Raw genomic sequence first — 21,428 nt, 5'->3', positions numbered from 1 at the left:
CAGAGAACCCTGCCCCCTCAGATGTTCAAATTTGTTCAAATTCCCCTCAACTTTCCAGACTTCATGAAAGTTTCAGCTGATTCAGATATAAACTGCATATTCTCAGGCTATGATATAATTAAAACAGTACTCCTCATATTGAAGTCATCAGAAGGTCATTTGAAGAAAGAAACAGTACTGCCAAAGTTGGGTGCTTACATGCTTTGTGAGCTGTGTTCTGATCCACACTTAAATCAATTTTCTTCACTAGACTGATATTTGTACAGTGATAACAGAAAAGTAGTTATTTTCCTCAAAAGAAGAGCCACAAAAACAGAAGTGATGAACAGGATTGACACTAAGTGGAAAGAAGGCTAAAAAAAAGGATGACTGAGCTAGAGACTCAGGATGGAAAAGCCTAACTAAAATTAGATTCTTGACATACTCTGTACTGCTTTTAGCCACTATTAGAACTTTCAGAGATCAACTATTTTGAGTTAAATAAAGACTTTAGTCTAAAACAGCTGTGCTGCCATTTTAATGCTATAGACTTTACAGCCTACTGTAGCAAAATAAAATGGAAAACAGCATACTACTGTTCTCTAGCTGTAGCAGAAGTTGGGTGCTGACTTAAGCTTACTCTGAATATGCAAAAAGTGAACAGAGACTTTACTAGGCTGCATGTGACCTGCAGATCCTACAGCTGTTACTCCTTGCACTTCATTGTGCTGTAAAGAGATTGCGCAAGAAAAAGGCCTCTGAGTAACCCCAGAAGGAGGCATCTTATTCCCTGTCTTAAGGTCAACTATTTCATAGCGAAGTCCTTAAAATTTAAGTACCTAAATAAAAGTGATGTGGCTTTTGAAATACAGATCAGATGATTAACAAGTACATTGTACAGCTGAAAAAAATCAGAGCATTTAGTGGTCTCCATTTCCTAATTTAGTTTTCAAACCAGGCAAAATTTCTAGTCATATTTTGTTTTCAGTAATCATTTCACTGCCTATGACAGCAATTATACAATATTTAACATGTACATAAGTCTCGTATGACTTTCCCCAATAACCTACAGGAAGAAAGTTTTTGAAGACTAGAGTTTCACTAACTCTCCAGCCACTCACAAAAGCTATCACTTTATATCCATAACAATGCAAACTGAAAACTAGAAGTGGAAACATAAGTAGTAGATTAAGCAATGAAAGCTGTAATAATGTCATCACCAGTTTCAGATGAAATGAGATAGTAGCGAGCATTTAAGGAAAGTCAAGTTCTCTGTAAAATAATCATGTTCAATGGTTAACGCATTGAATCACTTACTAAAGTATGTGTACCAGCAAAGTATGAAGACCTTGAATCATCTTTCCATCCAAAGCCAGTTCAGTGATCAAATCTACCAAACCGTATCTAAAACTTTTTACTTAACTGCTGTAATAGTTAATGAGGTTAACTTATTTCAACACAGTAACATTTTCTGGTACCAATACCAATTCTATCAAGAGCCATAATTTACCTCAACCAGAATTCTGGTGGAGGTCTTGAGTTGGTTAAGTTGCACCTACCATAACATTGTTAAAATGTCATTTAACGTCAGATACCCACTTACGTTGCATTCACTGCACATAGCAGGGAAGGAATAACTAAACAGTGACTTGTACATATGCATCTTTCAGAACTTGAATAAAAACAGCAGAACTTCTCCTGCTTTTGCAGCATCCATATGCACTTATTGTACAGTATGCATACCACATGGCAGGAGAGGAGAGCAATGAAAGCAGCCAAGGACCAAATGCCTCTTGTTTGTCCCTGGGGACCACTGCCTTTTAATTTTCCTCTACACTGCTTCTAGCATTAAATACCAATTAGATAACAAGCCACCACAAATTACCCAAAGTTACAAGTTACACTCATTTTCTGAACACTAACAGTCTCGTATCACTGATTAAACCCACCCAGAAGCTATCATGGGAGTGGCAACCATGAATAACTGAAATTCAGTCGCAGATAAACACATACTGCTTCGACTTACTTTTGTTGGCAACGGACATTCATCAAGTAGTAGCGTTATAACAGCTGGTCCCAGTGGATCTTCTAGTGGAATAACTCTAATTAAAGATTGGACAACTTCCAACCAGCCTTCATCTGTCAACCACAAAACAGAAGTAACATTTAGAATTAACACTGCAATTCTAAAGTGTTCAATATAGATCAGCAAATGTAAATTTAAGTTTTCAATCATTAAAATTACCCAGTGATTTTACAGGAACTAGGAAAAAATGCTTTACATTTTACATCAATGTCTTAGTTTGCAGTAGCTTAGAAATTTAATTTCAAGGGGAGAAAAAAGTTTGCAGCAGCTTGGGCAACAGTATACAACTTTATTGTTTGGAGAACAGTCCTGCCCAAGCCAGAGCATACTTCAGTTTCCACTAAAATTAGGAAGAAACACTCGTGACCACTATGGACAAGCACTTTTCTCCTGTGTAGTAACTCAGGAGTTCAGTGTGCAACATCAACTTTAAGTGTTGAACGCTGCACTCATGATAACACTGAAGAGATACTCCTGGTCAGGAGAAAAAGCATCCTTCCTGAATTCCCTCAAGTAACACAAAACCTTGAAGGAACTGCATTAGCTTGTCCTATGCCAGGACTTCCAATGAAAATCTGATTTCAAACTGAACAGCTCTCACAGCTTAACGAGCAGACAGGGCCTCCTACTTACATGCAAACTTGTTTACTTGCAGATGTTAAACTACTTAACTACTAAAAAAGTAAACAGATTTGGATTTACAAGAAAAAAGTTGCATTAGGAGTAAAATCAGAACTGAGTCTGCATCTGCATACAAGTGAGTGAGGTTACAAGAGACTTAGTGTTCCCTTCCACAAGGACAAGTAAATACAAAACAAAGTATTGAAATTTGTTAGCACATTACCTCAAAAGACTTTTTACTTAATTGCTGTAATAGTTAATGAGGTTAACTTATTTTAATACAGTAACATTTTCTTGTACCAATACCAATTCTATTAAGAGCCACCAGAATTCTGGTGGCGTTCTTGAGTTGGGTGAGTTGCACCTACCATAACAGAGCTAAAGCAACCCTCATATGGACACAGCTTGGCTTGCAGAAGAACTTGGGTACGGACTTTGAACAAATATATCAATAAAATGGAGGTCTAAGGACAGTAAAAACCCTAGACAAAAAGTATGTACTATTCAAGTACGTACTATTTGGCAACATCAAAACCAAGGGTTTAAACCATGTCTACATATATGGGCTGGTTCTGCCCTAGTGCAAACACATTCTTTGTGGCTTGTGGTTTAATGCTATTACAGTGTGCTTGGGAGCCAGTTGGCTGCTTCTGGAGAGCTCATGTAGGAAGTGTAATGGAGTTCAAAAAACTCAGATACCATCAGCTCAGTGAATCTTCAGAAGGACAGAATTACATTTTGGAGTCTGAGTCCCCAGAGCTACAGCAAATTGATAAAATACATGCTAGCAGTACAATTATTTTGGAAAGAAAACAGTGCTGTTTTTTTCCTTTGGAGTCACAACTGAAATGCCCAACACAGTGCCTTGATACCTGTTTCTGCCATTTCATGCAACGTGATCATTGAATAAGGAGGCTCCTGGTCACTGAAAGAGATATTACACAGGTCAAAATTTATGCACAACCATCAATGTAATACACAGACAGAAAATGAATCCAGTAAATATTTAACAAAGAGAAAGTTACATAGGCAGCAAAGTGCTAATGCTATTTTCAGATCCAAAACAAAGATGGGATTTCAGCTTTTTTCTGGCTTAAAGTCAACATCCGCCTATCTACAATAGCTGATATACAAAATTGTTATCCATATTCAAATGTCTAAAAGCTAGACATAATGCTTAGACTTACTGCTATTCATCAGCAAAGTTCCTCAGAATATGTAACAAGAGACCATTTCAGAGGTCACGAAGCGTACCAAGAGCAGTGTACAAGGGACACACCATAAACATACTTTTTCCAGAAACATTGCTGACTTTTCCCCCTAAACTGTAAAGCATATCATCTAGCAGCATCACACACTACAAACTCGTTAACAAGAGCAGCAGGAAATCATTAAGACAGTTTAACAGAGGACATTTAACGCAATTCCTTTTGCAACATAGCAAAAAAAAGAAATAAAAATCCATTAGATTAGTTTCTCAATTTGGTTTGCCGGAGCAGGGGCAAGAACCTATTGCCAGGTCGTCTTATTTGAGCAGGAACTGTTACTAAAATAAGTACCTAATGCAAGGTCTCCAAAACTCCATTCACTAGGTATCTCCAGTACCAGAAAGGTTTATGCAGCAGCATATCCTAAACGCTTTGCTCAGTGCTACTTAAGCATTATGAACTAATCCCAAGCTCAGAATGATACATTCCACAATCAATTCATTACATGCCTTTGAAATGAAACTAGAAATGCTAAACACTGATAAATTTTAGAAAGTTTCAACACAGGTTAATTATACAGATAACAAAGCTACCTACTTTGGAGGAATTAATTATAGAAAAATCTCAGGTTTGACTGATTATAGGATAAAAACGCATGCTTTTCTTACCAAAACCTCTTAACATTCTCTAGTCATTATTTCCACAAGAAAATGCAAATGTGAAACTTTACACTTTTATATTGCTTTAACATTTGAAACAATTTTTTTTCTCCCCCCAAGCATCTCTTCACCTTCCATCTGGAAACTTATCTCACCAGCAGGAAAAAGTAGTGCAATGATGCAAACTGAATTATCTCAAGAAAAACAGTTAAGACTTTAAAGAAAGAAAAAAACCACCACAGACTGCAAGTAAAGGCTGTGATAAAAAGAATGACGTTTTTATCAGCAAGATTTCCTGGTTCTCTTATGCATAGCAGGTGTTAACAGTACTAGCACTGAGCAAAGGAGTCTTGTTCAACTCACTTGCCATTTTAACCACTGAATTTCTAAACACTCCTTCCAGCACCCACCTTCCTCATATTTGGAAGCAAAACAAAAGTAATTTTGCCAATATTTCAATTTGTGAAGCAGCACTTGGGATAGACTCCAAAAATTAGTATTTATTCTTCTGAGGCTAGGAAACGAAATTTCACTCCTTTCCTTCTAGAGAGATCTCTAGACAAGAGGAACAAAAAGCAGTCACCATATACTTTCGGTCCAGATTGTTTTTCTTTTTTAATCCCAAGCAATAAACAAGGAAAGCAATGGTTCATTGTAGATCACAGTACAACAACTTAATCTACTATTTATCTCAAAGCATCCCCGTGTATTATTTTCACTAAAGAATTTAAAAAAATAAGAAAAAGGTTTTTGCCTTCCATTCTCCAGACTCGTATCTTTGTCTCTTTACATCTGTCTTATCACACTGAAGTCTGTATTTCCAACTTACTGTTACTGACATGTTTCCATTTTAATTTAATTTATCTGGCATGGTTTTTGACATGAAGTTTGTCATTTCCCCTACCATCTCCTTCTGTTTCAGCTTTAGTGTTTCCAAAAAAATAATCCAGCTCTAGGAGGAACAGGTGATAATGGAACATACTTATCCCTACAGTCTCACACAGAAAAACAAAGTTTCCAGAAATGGATCCCTCCTCCCTCCCCACACCGCTTCTTCCTATTAACCTAAAAAGGGCCATGATTATCTTGAAGTCTCACAGGAAGGTTCCTTAAGCTTTTTTCAGAAACATTTAGATAATCTGTCTCATGAAGAGGCTCCCCCATTCTTCACAGCCACAGGTCTTTGTCATACAGAAGAGAGTCTGCAAGACCTTGTACTATTTGGCTGTGTTGTAAGACCAGATGTGTCTTATCAAGAACCTTAATATTAAGCAAGGGTAACCAATATACCACTATAGCCATGTGGTGCTTGTGAGATAGCATCTGGAGTACTGTGCCCATTTTTGGGCTCCTCAGTATGAAAAAGGCATTGCTATAACAGAGTGTGTCTAGCAGAGGGCTGCTGTGATGGTTAAGAACATGGTATACAAGCAGAAGATTTATTTAAACCATTAGGAGGGTCAGGGTACACTGGAACAGGGACCCAAAGAAGGGTAGAAAATGGAGATTTTCTGGAAACATTCAGTGCTTGAAGTGGCCTGAGTTACCTGCTCTAACTGGAGCTAGGTTTTAAGCAGGAGGCTGGAGTAGCTGAACTTCTGGAGTCCCTTCCAACCTACATGATTATGAGTCTAGAGGAAGTATTTCACTGAGCTAATATATAAAAAAAGCCATATCTTCAAGAATTTGTAAGAAATAGGACTCTAGGATCAGTGACATAACTGTGCTTATTATTGTTCAGTATCAAAGCAAAGTGCTTACAAGATTACAGAATTGTTCGCAAGACCAACAGAATCAACTATGCACAAAAATGCCGTGAAACAGCTTAAGGAGATGAACTTAGCTGAAAGGGAAAGGCATGTGGAATTAGGAAAAGGCTTTCAAAGTTTTTGCACAATTTTAACTTAATTGTTTGAAGACAGACCCCAACAATAAGAAAAAAAAATAAAATAAACCCCAACCACTCACAACCAAAATCCCAAAACATACACAACCCGTCTTAAATTAAAGTTTTCAGGAAAAAAGTCCTGGTATTTTCATTTAAAGCATTTTACAACAGGAAGGCAAGGCAAACTCCTCCTGTGTAGGCATATTCAAGGATACAGGTATATGAATCATGGCTCATTTTGTCCTGAGCCTCATCCAACTTAAATTCAACCCCGTTACAAAGCTACAAAACTGTTTTTCTTTCTGTTGTAGTCTTTCTGGTTTCTAACCTGCACCTAACCCAAAAGTGATGAGCTACCTTAATCCTTCACTTCTGAGGTCCTTTTATAGCGGTCTGTAAAAAGCAATGCAAAAGAAAAAACAACACTAAAAGAAGGATCTATCCATAAATATCCCACATGCCCTCAGTGGATGCTTTGAGCATGCAAAGAATGCAGTACTGGGATCATAAGCTGAACAGTCACAATGTGCAGTCTTTAAGAAGTAGTAGACTTACAGCCAGAAAGAAAGCCTCAGTCTGTTATGCAAACTAACAAAGATCAAAGCTCTCAGTTTTGCTTAACCATTTCCAAAGTAGTAAATACAGCCTGAAAGCAGAAACTTTGCTTAACAATCAATTTTTAGGACGTAAGTTCTCAAGCTCCGGAAGATTCTTTGCTTCCTAAGCTGTATATCTATGCCAGGCAAGCAATACTGAGCCCACTCCTCATCCCATCTGGGTGTAGGCCCGCACAGGAACTGTGAGAAAGCTCCTCAGCTCCTGCAAGAGTCTGTACCTGGACGCTCAGGAGCTACGTCTATTACCTAGGAAAGGTGCTGCTCTCCTAAGCCTCCAGATGGAAACACGCTGCTGCTTCAGGGAGGGCCAGGTGCAGATCGGTGAGAGGATGGAGTCACAGTTTGAGAGGAGACAAGAACATTGTATTTTTCATTCATGTTGAATTATTCCTTGAGGTGGTACTTACTTATCTACTAACGTCCGAATTACAGCCAGTGTGTCAAGTACTAGCCCATCCACATTCTGTTTTTTCCTTCTTGGTTCATGAGGCCCTCGACCCCTCCTAGGTGGCCGGACAGGGTCCCTTGGGTGGCTTCTTGCTTCAGGTACACGTACTCTACTGCTCTCTGTTTGTCGATTCTGAGATTCCACGTTGTCTTCTGCTCCACTGTCATCACGGCAAACACACGAGTTTCCCATATTGCAAGCCCCCAAAGCTCCCAGTAAACGGGGAACGTGGTGCTCTAGAGTCAACAGTAAACCTTGAAAAAGGCTTCTGCTAGCATAGAACACAAGGAAAGCAACTACAATCATCTAGAAAGTTTTAAGAGTAATGTTTGTGTGATCCTGTGAATTGTGTTTGCATTATATGCGTTGCTATCAGCTGGAATGAATGGGAAGTTGGAGGCTTAATTTCCAATATAATTGGTTAAAATACACATTGGTCATCCAGAAGGAGGTCTGAAAAAGCAAACCCAAAACAAGAGTCAGTGTTACTACTTCTAATAAGTAGTAGAGTTCTCATATTAGTAAACAGAACTAGTCTTGGTGTACTTAGGAAAATACCTTCAAAACATACTGTTTGCATCTGAAGTCTACTGGGGTAGGGAAAAAGGATGGATGAGGAAGAGCAGGAAGTTCACTGGTTAAGTAGCCCACTCCCCCTGCCCCCTTCATTTTTTATACAGCCTGTTATTTTCCTTTTTTTTTTTTTTTTGGCTACAGAGGTACAGCTTTGTCCTTAAGCCTAGTGCACCACCACCCTTTAAGTATTAACAAACCAGTTTCATTTTCTCTTTACTGTCTAGAGAGACATACTGTTCAGACCACTCAACTAAAGACTGCACATTTAAGAATCTCATTTCATACCAGGAATATTCAACATGATTTCCAGACAGATTCTACAAGATAGATGAAGTTCTACAGAACTAAACATACAGTTGTGGCCTATCACAACAAAATACAGATTTAGCAGTGAATCAAGTGTTTAGTCCATCTGTGCGTAAACATTTTTTTCAGAACGTGCTTACATCAATTGGATCCTCACCCAAAGATGCACCAAGTACTGACCGCAAAGTATAAGTATTACAAGCACCATTTTAATGCCTACAAATATGAGAGTTGCAAAGGGGCGTTTTCTGTGCAAGTTGGATGATTTTTGAGTTCTAATACGAAGTCAGTCTTCCATTTTTGAGAATCAAGAATAATTCAGTCATTCTTGCATTCTTAATTCAAAGGGTTTGGATAGAATACAGGCCCAGTAGTAACTAGGATTGTAGAACGGTCCCTACACATCACTGAATCAAGAACATTAGCAAGATCAAGAGTGTTCAAAACACTGCCTGATCACAAAATTGATTTTTCAAGCCATAGGGTATACTTCTATATAACATTATATAAAAACTCAACTAAAATAAAGCCTTACTAAAGGCATCTTTTCAATGCATAGGTACACCATGCATGTCAGGATAAGTAAGTTACTTTCAAGACTACTTTTTTTAAAGAATAACATGCATTAACATTTAAGCTAGAATGATGAATATCAGGTTATTACTATTTTAAAATTATATAACGAACGTGTAGAAGCATAAAACTAAAAGAAAGTTGAAGGCAATTACAAGCTTTCAAATACAAAAGGCCCCTTACCACCTCAGCCAACAGGCAATCGTGCAGTTGCTAGCTGCCTTCTGGGGCAAGATTATGACAGTATTATTTGGGAAGCCAGACACCAGTCGTAGGAGTAAGCATAACATCAAGCATTTAAATGGAAATCTGTCACCAAAAAAGTGCTTCAAAGAAGCTCTCACAGACTCTTCTATATGTTTTAAGTACATTACCTTCAGTACACTGAAAAGTTCAGTATTAAGGTAACTGAAGGGTAACTAGGAAAACAAAGCCCATCAAGTGATATTAAACGTCGTAAATACAAGATCTTGACTTCTGGTTCAAGAAACTTCTAAACCACCAATCATTAAAGTGGTTTCAGTATTACAGCATGCTTGCCTTATTCTCTAAGCAGTTTGACCACAGCAAGAGGTGGGACAGCAGGCTCAGTAGATTTTCCATCTAAGCCAAGACAGTTGTTACCTTCTCAGTCAGAAAGCAAACCGTAGACATAAGGGTGCCAATAGAGACTGCATAGATCTCAAGCAAAATTGTGTAAGATCACAGACTGGTTCAAATGACTTTTGAAAGTAAGCAAAAAACCCACCCCACCATAAAAACCAAACACAACTAAGAAAACCTCACCTATTTTAAGGAATAACTAGTTACACTAAATGTAAAATATGCCTTCCTAAAAAAAAAAAAGTATTTAGGTATCCAAATAATTTAAGGGTGTTTTAATAACACAATACTGAAGTTCAAAACTGCATTATTAGTGTTATGGATTAAGAATCTGTAAAGATTGTGTAAAGATTGTTCCATAACATATAAAAATGTTAACACAGTGAATCTACATTGTCAAACCCCATCAAAATGAGTATGAAAAAGCTGTATTTTAGTGATCAGCAATGAGCTGAAGCCTACCAAAGGAAACAAAAATAGAGATGTCGAGATCAAAACTGATTACTGAGACCTGGGTTTTCCGCCTGGCAACATTAAGCATGATTAAAAACAAGTGATTATGATCAACTCACCTTTAAGTGTGTTTGGTTCAGGAACAACTGGGCTTGCTCATAAAGCACTGTAGCAGAAATAGACTGTTTTTCTTCAGGGCACAGATGCATTTGTATCCAGAAAAAACAGCAGTATATATTCCTTTATCATGGGCAGTGAGTTATTACAGTAAACTGCTTTCGCTTTTAGAAGCTATGCCAGAGTCCCTGAAAACAGAGAAAAGAAAGAACAATTCATTTGGAGACTGCCTCCCAGACAGACATGTTCCTCCTCCTCTCCACACCCGCAATGACATCAAGTCATGCTGTTATTTTCAGCTGCAGTCAGCCCTTACGGGGGAAGTTCTCTCTCAGCTCCAAAACCAGTTTGCCACCTACCAGCTTCAGGACCAGACACAGCTACGGAAACCCCAATCTGTTGCTACAGCCAAGGCACCAGACACGACAGCAAGGGCAGAGCAGTGACCGATACCTTCTGCAAGCAGTAATCTGTGGCGAGGAAGAGCCGCAGCATTACCTGGCCCAGACTACCCTCACGTAGGCTAGGGACAGCAGGAAATCAAAGCAAGTACACTGTAGAAGTTGGTTAGATAAAAGGAGAAGAGAATTTTTAGCAGATGGACTCAATGGTCCTTGTGGGTCCCTTCCAACTTGGGATATTCTATGATTCTATGAAATGACAGGATACACTCCCCTTGTTTAGTAAACAGCTGAGTTTCACAGCATCCACTTGTACATGAGAGTAAGTAACAAACAAGGAGCTCATTTCCATGCCTCAAAAACTGAAGTATTAAATATTTCAGCACATAAGCTAGAGGAAGAGATTGCTACCGATCTGCCTTGCAAACCAGCCACACCTGGACAGGGTACATATGTAGGAAGAGAGGTTCTGAAGGGCAAAGAAAAAAATTCCTTTCAAACAGTGGTGTTCAAGGTTGCATTTGAGCTAGCATATTTAAGGGAAGATTTACAACATTATAATCAACTATGAGCTTAGTATTAGGCTGCTGGTAGCCGTGTCACCGTTGAAATAAAGAGGACTGAGCTCTGCACATCTGCAACACGCATGCCCATCAGGGATAAAGTGCCACTAGTGCAAGAAAACAGAAGTAAAGCCAGTAAAGGAGAGAACTCACCGTACAGACTGCATTTTCACATGAGAAAAACGCATTTCTAAAACCAATAAACACCAACACTTTTGGAAGAATTTTGGCAAAAAAAATTTTACAACTCAAATGCAATTGACATTTCTGAGGTTACATTTTATTCATTTCTGTATGAGGAGAGAAACAAGTTTTAAGGATAATCAATTTTGCTTCTGTCCACACCCTGAGACCTTAGTGACAGAACCTGCAACATGACAAATGTTTTGCACATCTTGAAGGATGAAATATATTATGTTTTTCAATGAGAGGTAAAAATCTACTCATATATACACAAAAATTTAACTTCAAACCTAACCTTGGGAAATATCTGCTCTCAAGAAAGCCCCAACACAAAAGTAGTTTTTTATTCCAAAAATATTTAGCAGTCTATTTGAAAATATTGTGGGAATAGAAAAATATGTATTTGTTTAAGACTATCTAAAAGACTAAAATTTTTCGAGGAACAAAACCAAGAATATCACAACAGCAGTACTGAGGTAGGCCAAGATAAGCCCACCCTCTTATCTGGCAGTGAATCCTTGAAGAGAAGCATGGGTATGAGCATGGGATTAGAGATAAATAGGCTCTCTCCTAGTGTACTCACCCCAGTGTCAGCAGCTCAATCTCCTGAGACAAAAGACTATGTTTGTTTTCCTGTCAAAACACAGCAAAGGAGGAGAATTAATCTCTCATAAGCCATTTATATTTTTTCAGTAGTTACATGGCTAATAGTCTGTGCAACTGCTTTTAAAATGTAGCTATGTTCCATTATAATGCTGTGACCCATTGTTAACCAAAGTGGACTGCTTCTCTCACAAGGGGTGAAAGTCACAAATGATACCAAACTCCCCAAGAGCATAGCTTTGGGGATGAAATCAAAACACTCTTTAACCCAAAACCGTTGTGAGCTAACAGCTAAGATTCACCTCAGCAACAGCACAAGAACCAGAAGATGACTCCCGGGAAGGCATGGGAACAGAAACCTGTTGCCTCTTGTCCGAGCTACCCCGACGTCATAAGCATGACGCTTCCTGAAACAGCTTGTGCAAGTCAAACTAGAACTGAAAATGTTCAGATGAAGCAACTGTACATGAAAATACCAGCAGCGATAGAGCTATAGTATAAAGAGGGCAGGCTCTCCATGTTAAAGGCTGTCCTGCTTTTCCCACTATTAACTCAATGTTATGCCACTCAAACATAAATGCTAGAAAGCCCTATCCCTACCAGTTTCCCATTTGCCTGAAGAGCATTCTCTGACAAATTTATGAAGTGATAGGACCACGAAAGGTGTTCACAAAAACAGCCACATTTATGGAAGCTATAACTTTTTTTTTTTAAGTGGTATGTCAAAATAAGTTTTTAAATACAAGAAGGGGTAACGGCAGTAGTCGGTACTTGTTTCTCAGCAAGAGGGCATCCTTTCACTCTGAATGTTGACCATCACATGTTGTTTTGGGATGCGGGACTACTAAGTCCAATGGGGAAGAAATCAAAAAAAAAAAAGCCATTGAACTGAATACTATTTGAGTGGATCTACATGTGCCTGGTGGCACCAGTGGCAAGCCCACCCCAAGAGGCCTCCTCTCAAGCATCTGATGGAGCACACCCATGGAGAAGGCAGCTGGAGGTGGCATCAGTCTCATTTTCTCTGTAATACACAGCCCAAGAATCAGTGATTCATCCCCTGAAATATTCAGTTACAGCCAACCATAATAGTGCCTCATGATGGAAAAAAGCCTCTCCTTTCCATGAAATGGAGTACATTGCCAAGAAAACAAAAAAAAAACTTCATACACAAATGAGTAAAGACTGTTTCAGCGACTAGAACTACTTCTCCAGCTCCTGCCACTATCACAAGCAAGAGCAGTGTGTTCTTCTCTTAAGAGCAGCATAATGCAGATGCTCCATCAGTAAGTGATACAGTAAAGTTGATAGCTTTTCAAGAGCTAAACTAAGTTTTAGGCAGCAATTTCCTATTAAGGAGACAAAATAATTAGAAATGCTCCCTCAGCATTTCTTTTCCAAAGAAATGATGCTCCGAAAAAGGAGATTGAAACATTTGTGATGCCAGTTGGATGAAAGAGTTCAAACTACAAGAGGAGACAGCTCTGAACTGCTGTAACTCAGAATAAGAGGGGGGGAATCCTGTTTGCAAATATAAGCTAATAACATGGAGAAGATGACAGCTTTGAAATGATTAGGGTAGGTAAGAAAAACAACAAGAATTCCCAGCAAATTAAATACAATTGTAATGTGAAATTGAGATTTTCTCAGGAGATCACATTGAGGTTAGAGGTAAACCTCTCAGCTGAAAGACTTTAGCAACTGAAGAGCAGAAGTTACTTAGTGTCCAGAGCAGTGACCAAGCAGATGCAGAACTGGACTGCAGGCTTCAGGAGGAACAAGTACATTCTGTGTCGATTCTTCTGTGCATAGTAACTGAACATCATCTTGTAGAATCTGAAGCAAAACCCTAATGCAATTATTTTCTTTAAAAATATCCTGGAGGATAACACTATGGGAAACAGCATTTACAGTCACCCAACGTGTCACCATTTGCAGTACAAAGCCACTGATGCAGTCATTTGGTTTCTTAGTAGTCATAGTAAAAGCATTCTAAACCAAAAGCAGACTGACCTTGAATGTGCCTGTTTCACAGAAAAGGAAAGATCAGTTCTCCAACTTGCCAGCTCTTACCTAAGTGCTTGTCAACTGTTGTGGGGCTGTGCAGGGCTTACGCAAAAATTTGGGCTTTAACCCTGCAGCTCCAGTTTTGTAAGAAACACACTGTACTTGAAAATCTGATCTCTTGTTGGACTTGGTGTAGTAACAGTCAAAGGAGAAAGAAGAAAGATTCTAAGAACAGTTTTTTTCTGTAGGTTTGCTATCAAAGTCATGTTTTACAGTCCTCTGTACATCGGACTACTATTTTTTTCTTCCTTTAAATCTGTTCTCAAGCTGGTACAGGAACACTAAAGTTATGATATGGATTTTAAACCAATTTCACATTCTCTCAAACCAGCATTTCCAAAGCAGGCCTGGCAAACCCAGCAGCAAGGGGAAGAGAACCCTGCCTCAGCCTGGTCTAATCTGGGCTCAGGGACAGAGCAGCACCCAGGGCTGCCAGGCATCAGAGTGCTCTGCTGCAGTGCCTTCTGAAACAAACCGAAGTCATTACCACCTCCTAGCTTGCACATCTCAGAGGTCTAAATTTCTCATCTCATGATCATTTAGATAGAATTGTTCCTAGGCCTTTAGAAAAGGCTAATTTTGCTTTAACACTTCAAGTGTCTAAACACTCTCCAGCACAAGCATCAATAACACAGAACACGACTTCCAGGTTCTACTCCTCCCAGGGGTCATGATTTTTCATTTCAAACAAAGATACAAGGAAAGAAGGAAAGGTCCTGCTCTCGTGCTTTGAGGCAGATAAATGCACTTTTGAGATACCAATCTTAAAAAGACTGTAGTATCTGAAAGCTCCAGGGTGTTTGACAAGGTTGCCTCCAGCAGGCTGACGTGGCAGAGTGGTACAGGCACGGCAGCTGCCCGAGGAGCAGAGTGTAATGCACTGCTCCGAAGTGGCTGGAAGATAAGCCTAGTGCCCTGTGAAGGCCAGGCAGCACTAGTCCTGCAAGTTGAAATCACACAAGCACAATAAATAAAACAAGCACAATAAATAAAACATATTAGCTACCCTAAATAAAGTGAATTAGCTATACCATATAGGTTTGGTATGGGCATTCATTCAGAGGCTTCAGTTAATTCTTGTCAATCTTCCTAGCTGCTCGTAAAGCTTCAGATATCAACAACAGAGAACTTTGCTAAATTTTGAGGGAGAAAAAAAAGTCAGAAGCCACTAAGAAATTCCAGAACCAACAGTGTTGGGAGGGAAGCACAGGCATTTTGAGTACCAAGCAGAGGTATGGAATTGTGGAGGAACACAGCAAAAATGCCAAATTTTATTTAATTTTTTTCTGGTAAATTTAGTAATTCATATCAGAAAGGTTAATGCTTTACCTGTATTATTCAGAGACAGAAACTTCATCAATAAAAGTATTCTTGAATTGTGGAGAGATTGGTTCATTGTAGTCGACTGCAAAGATAAATATTTAAAGCACCTCATACATTAGCAAAAACTGAGAGGATTCCGAAGCACAAAGCAAGAGACTGAGCAGTTCAAACACAGTCACACAGAGTAGTCCTGCCATGGGAACTAAATCTAGGGCTACGCCAGCACAGAGGCAGCCGAGTAAACACACTGTTGGCTACAGAAAGATGCTACAGGCATGGACTGATGAAAGCAGGGTCAGGTTCTTTTCAGCAAACCACCAACTTTGTGCAATTGAGCTGAAATGGCGAAATCCCAGTGTTGCACTGTTTCTTGTCTGTAAGCTAATCTTAGGAGAAACAAAATGCGGGAAACAGACAAAACTGGGGCTTGTTTTCAGAGAAACATTAGGTACCAAAATGTACAAGACAGGAGAGTCTCCTGCTCTAGACCACAGAAAAGAGCCCAGCTAGATGGTATGACTAAGCTGTTATGAATGCATAAAACACACTGAAGTACAGGATGTGTGAAAAATTTTGATAACATTGCTGAAAAATTCCGTGATGCCTCAGTTGGAAGCTCGCATTTGTCGGCTGACAACTGCCTCTGAGAGCAAAGCGCAGAGCAGACAGTGTCTAGAGCCTCCTATTCTCAGCCTCACCACCACATTTGCCACTTTATGACAATGGTTATCATCACAAACAAAAAAATAGCAACATGGCAGGAAACGGGACGAAGAAACTTTCACTTCTTGTTAACTCGAGTAGCATCAGAGGAGGGACCAATCTTTGAACAATGGCAGCTGAAAGCCAGATTAACAGCCTTCCTGGCCAGCCACAGCAAGCAGGCAGTTATGAGCTGCTCTGAGCTCCGGACTGCCCAGGGACAGATGAAGATGTCCTTCTGACCGTCTCCTCCTGTAAGCTGATGCAATGACAGCTGTTGAGTCAGATATAACACATAGGGCATGAGGGTAGCAAGCTTGCTTTGAAGGCACTCACAGAAAGCTTCATCCTTGATCTAGGACTGCTAGAGCCTGCAGAACTTGATGCACAGCTCTAGAAAGGTTACTCGAACCCCTCATCTCTGACCCATTCAAGAGAAAAACAAAAAAACATACATGAACACAGCTTCATTTCTCCCCATTTGGGTTTCTCTCCATACTTAGGTTCTGCCTTGTTACAAGCCCGATGTACAAATGTGGTGCAGGAGAGACGTTGCTGCTAGGCAGGTGACCACGCGTGACAAGCACATCTGCGAGTAGCTGGCACCAGGCCTCATGGACCTCCTCCCACCACCGAGCTCCTGCCCAGACCCTGCAGGTAACAGCTCCCCTGCAGCCTCTCATTTGGCACGCAGCCAGAAGAATTAACAGGGATACGTCCCTCTGTCCGGCAGCCTTCCCCTTCAACAAAACTTATAGGGATATAGTATTTTAGGTCCCACATCTGTATGAGGAAACTTGGAGGAAGTTGGCCAATGGGTTTAAGAGCTCCCATGGCCAAGAGAAGGAAGGGGATGGACTGCTCGGTAGCAGAGCCACTCAAACACACGTGGGTTAGGAAGAGGGCCAGGTACTTGCTGCACAAGGCAGTCTGCAAGCAGTTTAAGGAAAAATGTGCCTGTTTTATTTCATTACAGTTGCACATCAAGTAGGCAGAAAACTCAAAAACAATTTAAGAAGCTTTCAAAAAAGCCTATAATGGTATCAGGAGTCATAGTCATCTGGTGCTTCTCTTTGGTAGCTTCTTGAAGAATTTCAGATACTTAAACTTTAGTTCTCCTAAGTACAATGATCAAAACTACTATTTCACCAAATGTACCTAGGGGTAATCCTCTAAACATAGTAAAACCTTTCTGTTCTTCAACTCTGTCTTGTCTTTTTCTTTAAGCCTTTTACTGCAATACCGATACACTGACCAGAGTTTCCCAGAGAGCAAACATGCATCATTTCTCATTTACTATTAGATTAGCTTTATTTTTAAAAGCAGTGAGGAAGTCTGGGCTTTCTTCATGTCACAGGCACCTTCGCTTTTAGAAAGAAGAAAAAGAAAGCATCAAGGTATCTGCTGGATTTTCTTTTCCAAGCCATCTTGGATGTCCCAATGCCTACAGGAAGGTAGAAAACGTGCACCAGTAACACAGCCTTCTGATCTGTAGTTCAGGCTGTCCTCTAGCCGAGAACTCAAACTATTTCCTATCAGTCTGTGCACATGCATTAAAACAGTCCAAACATTCACACCAATACTTCATCTCAAAACATCCCCAACCCTGGTCCTTCTCCTCATGTCTACTATGACACCGAGGTATTCAGAAACTTAAAGCAGAAGCGAAGTGCTTCCTATAGCCAAGAAGCCTTAGAAGGGGAAAAAAACCACGCAATTCCAAGAGTTGTGGATACTTAGAAACTACTGCTTCTTCAAGGGGAGAGATATATCAGGAAGAGGACAGATGCATTGTCACTAATGGAGGTTCAACAAGTCACTATGATCAATGACCATACATCAGTAAGTGATTGATGAGCGGTATCTCACCTCAGAATTTGAACACACAAGTATGCCTACTGAATGGGCAAACTGACCTATCAAGTACACAGAGATCCCATGGCAAAGTTGAAAAAACCTCTAGAGCACAAGTTGGGCCACACCAACGGTAGATCACGGCAGCAGATAACTGTAGGCTCTGCACTGGTCAGTCACAGAACCTGTGAGTCATATGTTAACATCTGACTTGTATTAAACCTCAAGGACATGACGAAGAATAGAAAGTGAAATAAAAATCATGCTGGCAAAGCTGCTGACAGGACACACTAATTTTACAGTCACTGTATATAAACCAGGAAGGGAAAATATATTGTCAGGACATGGGGAAATTCAAGGCACAAAGTGACACAATGGAATCCTAATGTCATACTTGGAAGACAGCAAGGCTCGGGGCAGTGCATGCGCCTGCCCTGCTTTGAAAGGAATGAATTCAAAGTCTGAGCAATCATATGTTCAGGAGATAAAAAACAAAACTGAAACAGCTTAAAAATGCTGAACTCAACATATTGGCAGTGGAGCAAGACACAACAAGCTTTATCATATTAGCTTGTCTTCAATTACTACAAGGTGATGGTATTTTAATTTGCTGCCTCTGTGCAGAGAGGAAAACCTAGCAGTGTACACCAAGACCTCCACCTTATGACAGTATCACCAAATATCCAAAATACCCATAGGAGATGTGTCATAATGCAGTGCACATTATCAGCTACGGGAGATACTGATGTGAAAGGAAGCTTAAATGAAGAAGTCTAAATAGTAAAAAGTCAGTAGGTGTCCCACAGCAGACCACCACGCTCATCACTAACTGGTCAGATTGCTAAATATTTCCTTTTACTCCTTAATTTTTAACAAACAAGCAAAAAGTTTGAGGAAAATGGACGCTGTTATCACCTGATGGGCAGAATTAGAGATGTCAATGAGAGATGTAGGTGGGAATCGGAACACCGCAAGTTATTTCTGTCAGCCCACCCTTGAGGCTCACAGCAAGTGAAATGTGTTGAGAGCCAAGACCTCTAATGCAAAAATACTAAAAACATACTGTGACAGACTGCCAGCAGTTATGGAAAAAAGTTGTGAACATCATAACCCTTCTGAAAGCAAAGGTTAAGAAAAGCATAGAACATTGTAACAGTGAGTTTAAGAGCCACTGATCAGCTGCTCTGTTTTGAGGCCAGAGAGCAGGATACTGAAGCAGTTAACGGGAAGTGTTGCACTTGAACACCATGCCATGTAGCCGACTGTAAGCAAAAGTGAAACTGAAAGACTTGACATAAACAGATGACTCCATACAACCCAGAAGCACACAAAAGATATCATACCTGAAGATAAGCAAAGCATGTAGAACAGATAAATTAGAGAAATTAGCAATGTAAGAATAGGTAAGAAACAGAGACTGAGCTAAAAAAACAATTAGCAATAGCAAGAATCATCACAAGCGTTGTACATGATCCAAAACACTGCATTAAAATATCCTGGAGGAGCTTTCTATACAAGTAATGGTAAACAGATGCTGAAAACTTGAAATTAGCAGGAATCTCAAGAGACTGTTTGGATGAGAAGGGGAGAGACAGCGAGCAGTGATCATATAACTACATCTGTGCTGCGCACACAAAGACATATACCAGGAGAAACACACAACCTATTCAATTGGACTTGTACATGAGAATAGATAGCAGAGACTGGGGTACAAAGCAATAACAGAAGTTACCTAAAGGAAGGAACAGACAACCGGGTGCCATCAGGACAGAGGAACTCTTGCTGAGTGTGCTTCAGCAGACGAGAACAAAGACATATGCAAAAGCACTCACAGAAGAAGAGGCCAGATATGGATCAGAGCAAAGCACAGATCAATTCTTTGCCTTTGGATAAGCCTAAAAAACCCACACTTACCAGCATCCTAAACCCTGAAAAATGACTGACAAGTTTTGAGAATACATGGTCCTCACAAAATTCACAGCCAAAGACACATGTCCAACAGTAGACAAAAAGCTGAGAGGATATTTCAGATTGCTTGTCGGTGGTGAGAACCACCACTGAGACAAACATATGTGGGTCTTCATATGACAGCAGTGTCATGGCACTGATCAAGATGGATGTGTAGAAAGCGATGAGTAAAATAGAAATGAACTGATGATCAGCATAAGAAAAAAAAAAACAACACAAAAAACAGCACTGCTGGCAAAGGACAGGCAAAAGTTAAAGACCTAAGACAAAACCATTGCAGAGTGGAAGAAAGCCTCCTGTACCAAAGAAAACAAATGCTGTCATGAACATAAAAGGAAAAAAGAAATCAACATTCAGAAAACAGTGAAGTGTCTAGAAGGTTGGATACATTTAGAAGAGGAAAGGCAGCTCTTATGCCTGTACTTCCCCACAGACCAGAGCTCCTCAGGGAGAGGAATACTGGGGAATCAGACTGAGCGCCCAGATGAACGATGGGGCTGGGGTGAATACCAAGAGCAAGGTTTTGCAATAACAGAACAGAAAAATAAGAATAGGCCATCAATACTTGGGAACCTACCTGGAAGGGGCACTGTACCTACTGCTACACGCCAGAAGATGAAAGGCAGAGCAACTAGGAAAGGAATAAAAATGAAGGCACACACGACAGGAACTGCGACCAGCAGGGCAGAAACAAAAAGCTTATGAAGAGAACGGGTGCCTGACGCCGGGCTAACGGGCGGCAGCAGCCCCAAGCACCGAACCACCGGCAGAGCGGTGCCGCTGCCCCGCCGAGCTCTGCCGGAGGAGCCCCGGCCGCGTTCCGCGGCTCGCTCAGCGGCTCCGTGGCTGCTCCGCGGGACGGGACGCCGGCTCCGCACAGGTATCAGCGCCGGGCGCGGTGACGGCGCGGGGATCCGGGCTCTCCGGTGCGGGGATCCGGGCTCTCCGGTGCCACGCGAGCGCCGCAGGGCTCCGGAGCTCCGCCGAGCGCCCCTCGGCTCCCGGCGGCGTAGCGCCCCGCGCTGCTCGGACCGACCGCTGGGCTCCCCCCGACCGGCGGCGGGCTCCGGCCTCACGCCACCGGCGCGGGCGTTCCCGTCGCTTCCTGCCGGCCACCGGCGGGGCCTCCGGGCGGGGCGCCCGCAGCCAGCCGCGGCGGTGACACAACCGGGCCCGGCCCCGCCGAGCACCGACGGCTCCCACGGCCGCGCCCCCCCTCCCGGTAGGGCCGGGCAGCCCGTACCGAGGCGGGGGTGCCCGCGGGCTCGCCCTTCCCCAGCCGGGCACCGGCGTGGCAGCGCCCGCCCGGCGGCAGCCTCCCGGTGGCAGCCTCCCCCCGCCCGCCCCAGCCCCTCGGGACGGCCCCAGGGGGGCGGCGCCCGCCCGCCGCCGCCATACGCACCGGGCACGCCACAGGGCCCCGTGCAGGCGGCGCCGCTCCTTTGTGCCGCGGCGGCGGGCGGTAAGATGGAGGCCGCCCCGCCCCGCCCCGCCCCGCCCCGCCCCGCCGCGCCGCGCCGTGCCGCGCTCGGCCCCGCCCCCCGCCGTCTCCCTAGCGACCCGCCCCGCCCCTGCCCCGCGCCTCGCCCAATCGCCTGCCGAGCCCTCCCCGTCCGCCGTGACGTCACCC

The 21,428-nt window shown here is 41.7% G+C and overlaps 1 protein-coding gene across 4 annotated transcripts in view; it reads right to left on the bottom strand.

The window, feature by feature from the left end:
- RSPRY1 (ring finger and SPRY domain containing 1) overlaps nucleotides 1-21,317 on the bottom strand; it is a 41,974-nt gene extending 20,657 nt beyond the window's left edge. The window contains exons 1-5 of one of the 4 annotated variants that reach the window (XM_040571538.1): nucleotides 21,201-21,317; nucleotides 10,137-10,322; nucleotides 7,466-7,959; nucleotides 3,559-3,611; nucleotides 2,006-2,118 (exon numbers count right to left, since the gene is read on the bottom strand). In XM_040571538.1, coding sequence (XP_040427472.1) covers nucleotides 2,006-2,118; nucleotides 3,559-3,611; nucleotides 7,466-7,812 — 513 coding nt within the window. In that variant the 5' untranslated portion in view covers nucleotides 7,813-7,959; nucleotides 10,137-10,322; nucleotides 21,201-21,317. Of the gene's footprint in view, nucleotides 1-2,005; nucleotides 2,119-3,558; nucleotides 3,612-7,465; nucleotides 7,960-10,136; nucleotides 10,323-20,375; nucleotides 20,775-21,200 lie in introns of those variants that run through there. The other 3 variants (XM_040571537.1, XM_040571535.1, XM_040571536.1) reach the window with 3 other exon arrangements.
- Between the last annotated feature and the right edge of the window lie 111 nt (nucleotides 21,318-21,428).

This window comes from Cygnus olor, chromosome 12 (assembly GCF_009769625.2).
Source record: "Cygnus olor isolate bCygOlo1 chromosome 12, bCygOlo1.pri.v2, whole genome shotgun sequence".
In the NCBI taxonomy this organism is placed as follows: domain Eukaryota; kingdom Metazoa; phylum Chordata; class Aves; order Anseriformes; family Anatidae; genus Cygnus; species Cygnus olor.
This window is presented reverse-complemented; position numbering and strand designations above follow the sequence as displayed.